Genomic DNA, 8,747 nt, shown 5'->3' on the forward strand with positions numbered 1-8,747 from the left:
TTCTTCTCGAGATAAATGAAAATACACCGCACGGATACGCACGCAGTGGCCCCAATAAAAAAAAAAAAAAAAAAAAAAAAAAAACAAACCACAAAAACCACCAAAACCACAAAAATAACCCGAACCAAAACCCACCACAAACCAAAACCAATCAACCAAAAAAAAAACCCAAAACCAACCCAACCACAACCCAAATAAACAGCTCCATCCGAGGTTTTCTGAGAAACTCCCAAAATCTGTGTTTTTCCTGATGTTCCGCACACGGGAGAACAACTTATTAGCCAGTCTAACAGGGGGATGATGAAGAGGTCCCGGAGTCGCGCATCCTTAGCCAGGTCCCGGAGCAGCACCGGAGTGGGGGCCGACCGCCCCGCGCAAGGGCCGCGCAACACGGCCTGCGCTCCTCGCCGCCTCTAGACGCGCAAAATAAGCGCGTCCCCCGCTCAGGAGCTCCGCGGGGTTGTGACACCGTCGCGATTTTGCGAGGTCGCGCAACCCCGCGGCGCTCCGGCATGGAGCCCAACTTGCGGAAGACTCGCGTCCTGGGGAGATGCGGCCCGCTCCGGGCTGGCTGGGACCTCACCCCCGGTCCCCCGCGACCATCCGCGCAGCAGTTTCCACCAGAGCGCAAGGAGAGGCCGCTCTGCGCCCAGCCACCGTGCCCGACTGCGGATCAGTGTGCTACCGCGTTGTGCAAGCACTTTCCCCTCTGAGAGGCGCGCAGGCCACTCAGCGAGGTCTTAAACAACATCAGCAACAACAACGACAACAAAGGGAAAAAAAAAATAATCCACAAAACTCATCAGAATCGGGAAGCAAATAAAACCGGGAGGTGACGGGGAACTGCACCTAGCGCGGCGGTGGCTTTTTCCTGCCCGACTTCCACTGCGGAGCAGGTGGAGACGCACTCCAGGGCCTGGGCCACGAACCGGCCAAGCCCCAGTGGCCCGGGAGCCATGACAGCGCTCCCCGTCCCTCCACGCCGTCCACGGCGATTCCCGCGCCCCGACGGGGCGGGCGGTACTCCCGGCCGCGCAAGGGCCGCCGCGCCCGGCGGAGCCGCCTCCCTCCCCCGCCCCGAAGCGAGTCCTCGGCCCCGGGCTGCCTGCCCGCTCCTGCGCGCCCGCGGCCACCCCCGCCTGCCCTCCGCGGCCGCGAAGGGGCGCGGAGTCACTTACTGTTCTGCATGTTGGGCTGATAGAGCAGTATCCCACGGGGCTCGCCTATAGCAGTCTATCAGTGACAAAATAGGCGTTAATCAGGGGAGGTAGTGCACACGGTTAAGCTGCAGAGAGGCTAATATCTCACGGGCTTACTTTGTTATCCTTAGGCGTTTTCCCCCGATTACTTTAAGGATTTTGGGGCTTTAATACCTCAAGGCGAAAATGTACGTATGTATCGCTAACACGCAAAAAAATTTAAGAAAATCAACCCGCCAAGTGGTTTCTCGTTTTAATTGCATGCAGGTGGCGTATTGCCTTGTCGGTAGTGCCCTTCGCTGAGGTGGTGAATTAAGTGTAGCGACAACAATCACAAAGAGAGTCCGAAGTCATGTTTTTAAACTTGCCTGAAAGCGGGATGGACTGTCCTCTCATACAATTTAGGGACTCGCACATCTGCGTGTCACTAGTTAAAGTCTTCCCTCTAGGACAAAGCAGAAGAAGTACATTAAAAAGTGTGGAGCGACGCCGGGAAGGTGTGCCGTGCCGTGCCGTGCTGGGCCGTACCGGGCCGAGCGCTGCCGCCGCCCCGCGGGGAGCGGAGCGGAGCGGGCGGCACTGCGCAGGGGCTGCGCGGGCACCGGCGGCGGGGGGCGGGGGGGGCCTTCCGCCGGCTGCCCCGCGTGCTGGGAACGGGGCTCCATTTTTACCTCCGGGTATTTCCTCGAGTTATTTTTTTTTTTTTTTCCCCGCGGCACTAGCAACTTTTTCTCCCCCAAACTCCCCGTCTTGTGATTAACTTCTTTTTTGGTCTTTAGATCTTCCCCTTTTTCACTGTACTGTGACACACGCTGTCTACCTCGCCTCACTGCTTTAAAAAGTAAGAACAGGAGGGGGTGAGAACTGTTAAACAAAGCCTACAGAAAGCGAACAATGGCCTCCATTCTGCTCCTCTACCCAAACCCCGAGTGCAGAAACCCAGGCTCCTTAACCGGCCGCGCAGCTTCCCAACTCAACGGACCAACAACCCTCCAACTTACAAAGAGCAGAGAAACAAGCCCCTTCTCCCTTCATTAGTGCCTGCCTTGACCCAGCGCCTGGACAGTCCCCAGCGCCTTTTTTTTCTCTCTCTTCCCCCCCCCCCCCCCCCCCCTCCCCGCCTTCCCCTGCTCCCTCTCTCCTCCTCTCGCCACCTTCCCTCCCTCCCTCCCTCCTTCTTTCTCCCCCCACCCCGGACCACTTATTTATTTATTTATGCGTCCCCATGTATTTATTTGAAATCGTCGCGGGTGAAAATGGAAAAGTAATTTCTCGTTATAAATATCTGGCGGTAATTGTGTTACTGGTGCGAGTTGTTAGGGGTTGTAAAAAGATACAACAGCTCAGTGGGGTGCTCAATTGGGGAGGGACAATTACAATAAAGAGCCCATTCAAGGGGGTTGCTAAAAAAAAGGAGGTAAAATAATGAAATAGTCGCAGCCTTCATTTTCTCTCCCTTTTTTTTTTCGCCTAAAATACTCATTCTCTTTCTTTTGCGCCTATAATGAATATTAATTTTACTCTTCCTGCATATGATGGAGAATTCAAAGAGGCACGTTTCCCCATTCAGGACTAGCCACGGTATAATTTATTAAGTAGCTTTTAGTAATCTTAAATCCATAAAAATAAACATCAAACAAGTACTTTCTCGCAGCATGAAGACTTTAACTGGTAAATATTTACTGCTCTTTGGAGAGCTACCTGATTAGCAGCAGAGCAAGCTACACTGTACTTCAATGGAAACGTGGCGATATCTCCTTGAGCTGAACTGAACGCGAAGCCATCCCTTTAATACACCGAACACGTCTGCATAGACACACACCGAACGGGAAACCCACTTCTTCAGACACAATTTCCTCACATATTTCACGCACAACTCATAAACGTGGGGCCTACGGGGTTAAAGAATCCATCCAGAAAGCCACCATTAAACTTCCAGCCCTCAGCTCTGCCAGCACGGACCTCAGAAATGACAATGAAGTGGATTTAAAAGAAGGGCGGGGGAGGGGGGGGGGAAGGGGGGGGAGAAGGAAAAAAAAAAAAAAAAAGCTCCGCGAAGCAAAACAAAACCAAACTCCAAACACAGCCGAAAGGGTTTTACAATAGAGGGCCAGGGTAGCCGAGTGCTTCAGCAAGGTAAGAGGAGGTGGGGGCAAGGGAGCTGCGGTTCAGCTCAGCAACTCTCTAACGCCTCCAGCAACCGGCCCGGCATCCCCCGGCGAGGTCCGGCCGAGCCGCAGCCCCGAGCAACACGATCGCAAAATCGCTTTCTCCTGCCGTGGCCCGAATTCGCTTCTCCCCGGCGGGGACCCGCGGACCCGCAGCCGGGCCGGCGGGACACGGCCAGCTCCCGGCCGAGGAAGGGAACGCAATTCGCCGTGTCCTAATAGGCCGGGCCTAATCTGCAAATCGGTTTTTAATCTCGAAATCTTCATATAATCTGATGGCGGATAGCATTTTTTTCGCCCCTCTCTCGGTGAAACAGTAATTAGACGTTAAGATGACAAAGTTTCGCGTTCTCGGGGCAAATGAGAGAAAGAGAAAAACGAATCGGTTCGCGATTAGGCGTTGGTAAAGGTCAGCAGCTATAAACATTTATTGTCAAGGGCCACTTTTATTATTTTATGTCCCTAAGATGGAGAAGATCCAGTCACTTTTCTTTTCTAGGACGTTGTCGTCGTTTCCCTAAACAGCCTCTGCCAGGTACATTTAATCGTTTGAGAAAGTTTGGTTTTAAACTTTCCAGAAATTATTCCTGCTCTGCGTGTCCATGTAACACCTCCGTGCAAAGCGTTACAAGGTTAAACTCAAATCCAGATTTTTTTTCCAGTTGCACTTGCGAGGGAAAAAAAGAATCAAGTTTATTGTTGCGCTTCCCAGGAGTAAATATTTTTTTTCCCCTTTTTTTTTTTTCCACGGAGAAGAGTTTGTAAACTCTTAAAAGAATAAAAAAAAAAAGCTTTGCTATAGTGGGGGAACACAGAGCGAGGACATCAAAGGGGCGATTACGAGGCTTTTGCAGAAATAAGGGAGATTTGTTTGGGTTTTTTAAAAAAAAAAAAAAACAAAACACAACATTTTAAAAACATATCGATTTAAAAGGCAGCAAAAAAATTCCCCTAACTGGGACCACGGCGCGCCCCGGTGCCGAGAAGGGACCGGGCGATGCGCGGGCGGCCGGCGGGGCCCGCGGTGCGGACCGCTCCGCGCCCCCGGCGCTTCTCCCGCGCCGGAGCTGGGAAAGTTGCCGGCACTAGGGACAAGTTGGGAAGATCCCCGGGTGGCTGATTAAAGCTGACAGCCCTTCAGCTCCGCTCAGCTCCCCGCCTGTACCGCGCCTGGGAGCTGACTTGGCCTAGGATGTGATTTATTTTTATTTTTTATTTTTTTTCCCCTTTCCTCCACGCAACTCTCCCGGCCGCTCTCTCCCTCCTTTTTTTTTTTTTTTTTTTTTTGTCCCCCCACCCCCCCCCACGATCACGGGTGATTCCTTCCCTAACCGAGACCGCGGGAACACAAAGCAGAAGCCGTGGACGGGGCCACCCCCAGGGCAACGAGGCGCCGCTTCCCTCCCTCCCACGCTGCGTGGAGTGAGGCCGGAGCCCGGGACGGGTCGGGGCCGTGTCTGCCGCCCCGGGCAGCCTCCCGGGGCGGCAGACACGGCCCCGACCCGTCCCGGGCTCTGGTCCCGCCGCCCCTACGAGCTGGGATACCGGCAGCATCGGCAACACGGACACCGGCGCTTGTGGTCTCCGTGCCCAGCGAACGCTGCGTGGGAATTAACTGCTGCTGGTGTTGGCATTGGTTTCCGAGTCAGATGCTTCAGCTTTTCCAGAGGACACGGGCTTATGTGAAAGGCAGAAAGTTTGTGAGCTCCTGGGTTGGAAAGTTCCCTGGGAAGCTCTCCGGAATGCAAATGGGAATACGAGAGAAGAAAAGAGAGAGAGAAAGAGAGGAGGAGAGAGCGAGAGCCCTGCCTAAATATTAAAATGCGAGGAGGGAGAAGTTGGGAGAAGAAATGAGCAGACTCACCTTTATGAGGCATCCTGTCTTGTTGTCAAAGCTCCTGTCAATAGTTTAAGAGCGCACTGATTTGAAATGATGGTGCTTTAAAAAGAGTTGCCAGCAAAATAGTTTTTCTCCACTGAAGCTGCTGTTTGTGTGATCTTGAATTCCTGGGAAGGAGACAGAGATTGACAATAAAATGGGCTGTCAGTGACTGGAGAGCGAGAGATAAAGAGTGTCTGAGTGAAGTGGGGAGAGAGAGACAGAGCACACCTATGCTGATTGGTGATGGTTCAAGTGTATTAATGTATGTGTGCCTTGGTCTCTGCCTCGCCTCCACTGCTCTTCACTGGCCCATTAGCGAAGCCTGACCTCTGTCATCATCTTCCAGCAAAACACTTCCTCCCTGCGCCTTAACCAGAGCGGGAAATGCGGCGGAGCCGGGGCTGCCTTTTCAAACCCACTAATCACTCCGCAACATGCAAATGCTCCCCTCGCTCCCACACAAAATATTGCTTTATGCAAAGCAACGCCAGCGCCTCCCCGCCGCCCATTGGCCGCCCGCCGCCCGGCACGGCTCAATTGGCTCAGCCGTTGGAATATGAATGCGCTGGGCCCGGCCGCCGCTTCCCGGCCACGGCCCCGGCCCCGGCCCCGGCTCCGCACCCGGCCCCGGCTCCGGCTCCGCGCCCGCCGCCCGCCCCGGCCTCCCCCCTCCTTCTCCCGCCGCCTCCGAGCCGGGCCCCGGGGACCGGCGCGTTTTCAGGTCGGGCTGGGGGAGGGGGCCGGAGGGGGGGTGGGGGGTGATGGGGAAGCGGGGGTGGGGTGGGGTGGGGTGGGGGGGGGGAGAAGGTCAATTTGCATTTAAACAGTTCGCTCCCGTCCGACAATGGAGATAAGGGGAAAATAACATTCAAATGGTAAAGACATAAATATTTGGGAGACAGGCGCTTTGTCAGCGGTGAATCGCCCGGAGCTCCCCGAGGCCGGCAGCCCCCCCCTTCCCCGCTCCCAGCGCCCGGGAGCGGGAGGCTCTGCCCGGCCGGGAAAGAGCAGAGCAAATACACCATTTACTTTGTGTATTGAGGGCTCTTGTGAAAGGCCCTGAAGAGTCCTTTACCAAACACTCACAAACTTCTCCCACGTGCCATTTGTTGACTAAGGGCTGCCGGGCTCGGTTGGGTTTTGTTGTTTTGTTTTGTGTTTTTTTTTTTTTTTTTTTTAAGACACCACGGAGGAGCCGGGGGTGAGGGGTGTCCCGCAGGCTGCGACGGGGGCGGGCAGCGGCCGGGCGCTGGGCAGTACTGCCGCTTTGTGCCCGGCCGCTGAAGGGGCTTCCCCCCCAGCTCTTTTTGGAAACGGAGCCCCTTCACTGGCTGCCAGAAACTCAAGGGGGAAAGTAAGTAAATGACTTTGCTGCTCTGACCACACACCACAAGTACATTTGTTGAATGCCGGACTATTAAGACACACCTCAGTAAACTCTAAAGCAACCCCTCAGCGCATGCATTTAAGGTTACACTGGGAGCACCAGTCCGAGCTCAGGGTGTCCCAATCGGTTATGGCGAGCGGTCCGAGGGGAAGGGGAGGGGAGGAGGGGGGGGGGGTCTGCAAAGGGGGTAAAAAAAAAAAAAAAAAAAAAAAAAGGCTTGGGGGAAAGAAAGGGAAGAAGGAGAAGGGACAGGAAAAAGAAATTCCAAGAGCCACCGCGGAAAGTGGAGAGTATGAACGCGCAAAGCATAAAATGAAGTCGTAGCCGCATACACTTGACTTCTCTTGACATGTGAAAAGTGCTAAAAGTCAAAGCTCATCAATAAAGTATCTTGAAATTGAATAAGAGCCCTGACAACCATTGCATTCTTAAATAAAGTACAATGAGGAGACAAACGACTCTGCCAAGGAGTTTGCATGTGAGTGAAAGGGCGCCTCAATGGGAGCGGGATAATGGGCTGCCCGGCCGTCATGCACTGTCATCCCCGGTCCCGCCGAGAAGCTGCCACAGCTCCCTAATAGCACAAAATGGGCTCTTAAGAGACTGCTGCCTTCCCCTGCGCTGCTTGCTTCCCTTCCCCTTCCGTCGACGCCGGGGTGCCGCGATGGCCACCCCCGCTCCGCGCCCGGCGGGGAGGCCCCGGGAGGCAGGGGCTGAGGCGAGCAGCCTCTTCCCGGCCCTCCCTTGAAACCGGCAACAACGGGCCGAACAAAGTCTTTCCTCGGAGGCTGCGGGGAAGGGAGAGCCGCCAGCGCTCCTGCCCCGGGACCCGGCCGGCCTCTCTTGCAGTGACGGGGGACCGGGGGGCTCCCCGCTCCTCGGCGCGGATCTTGCCGCCTCGTCCAGGCCTAAGTCAACCTGCGGTTTGTTTTGTGTTTGTTTGTTTTGTGGTTTTGTTTTTTTTTTTCTCTGAGTCATGCATATTTATAGAAACGGAGCCGAATATCGCAATGGACATACGGGTGTGATGGGATCTCCCCTGAAGGTAAGGCAGGGCAGGAGCGGGAGAGCCCGGCCGTGGGGCTGCAGGGCACCCCAAGGAGGGCTCTGCCAAAACTAGGGGCTCGGGCAGGACCCCTCTGTCCCGGCAGCCCCGTTCCACCTCATCTGCTCCTCCCCAAAACTTCCCAAAGTATCAGCTGCCGCTAAGTTAACCTGCCCGTGGCGAAACATCATTGCAGGCGCGCCGAGGCGATCTTTCAGAGCGACAAAAGAGAACCGAAACAAGGGCCAAAATAAAGTACAAACCGGTGTCCCGCTTGTCTCCCCCTCCAGGCTGAGTCTCGGCGAGCCGTCCCGCGGCGGAGCCTGGCTGCCCTCCTAGTTGCCGGTGGCCGAGGCCGGGCGTCCCGCCGCACGCATCCTGCGGGCGAGAGAAAGAGGCTGCGATTTGCGAGCTCGCACAAATCTCGGAGGCTCCAAAGGGATTTTAAAAGCTGGGATCTAGTCCTTTTTCTGGAATGAAGTCAGTCGTTTCCGTGGGATTTGCTTTGGGTTTTTTTTCCTCTTCTTTTTTTTTTTTTCCCCTATTACACTCCCTCTCTAGCAAATAAGCGATTTATTTTTTTTTACTCTCGTCCACGCGGCGTTAAAGTGAGAAAAGAGAGAAACCACTTTGTCCGAAATCGCAGGCAAATATCATTTTTACAAGCTCTCAATTAGCCATCCCTTGGATTAGCACCTTCTTACGCCTCCTCGCCAGAATAAAGCAGCCGTAATCTTGTTGCTATTTTCCCCTCGGGCGCACCGGCTTTTGTGTTCCCTCCCCCCAAAAAAACTTTTAACGCCACCCCCCCCAGCCGAAAAAAAAAAAAAATAAAATACCCGGGCAAGGAGGGGAGGGCAGGGGTGAAGCCGGTGACGTCACGGCGAGGAGGGGGGGGGGTGCCGGTGGAGCGGGAGCCCCGAGCGAAAGTTGAGAGGAAGAAAGAGCAGCGGGGCGGGCCGCCGGGGGCTGCGCGTGCCTGTACGCGCGCGTGGGTGCGCGCGGAGTGGGTGTGCGCGCGTGTGCGCGCAGCGGCGCTGCGCTGCGCGGTGCGGTGCCGCCCGCC

General features: G+C 55.1%; 1 protein-coding gene across 8 annotated transcripts in view; it reads right to left on the reverse strand.

Moving 5' to 3' along the window:
* Positions 1-5,244, reverse strand: part of PAX6 (paired box 6) — an 18,533-nt gene extending 13,289 nt beyond the window's left edge. For 6 of the 8 annotated variants that reach the window (XM_086614056.1, XM_086614054.1, XM_086614051.1 and 3 more), the window contains exon 1: positions 1,179-1,188. In XM_086614056.1, coding sequence (XP_086470182.1) covers positions 1,179-1,188 — 10 coding nt within the window. Of the gene's footprint in view, positions 1-1,178; positions 1,189-1,567; positions 1,617-5,231 lie in introns of those variants that run through there. The other 2 variants (XM_086614049.1, XM_086614048.1) reach the window with 2 other exon arrangements.
* Positions 5,245-8,747: the final 3,503 nt, after the last annotated feature.

This window comes from Tauraco erythrolophus, chromosome 6, assembly GCF_009769465.1.
Source record: "Tauraco erythrolophus isolate bTauEry1 chromosome 6, bTauEry1.pri, whole genome shotgun sequence".
Lineage (NCBI taxonomy): Eukaryota > Metazoa > Chordata > Aves > Musophagiformes > Musophagidae > Tauraco > Tauraco erythrolophus.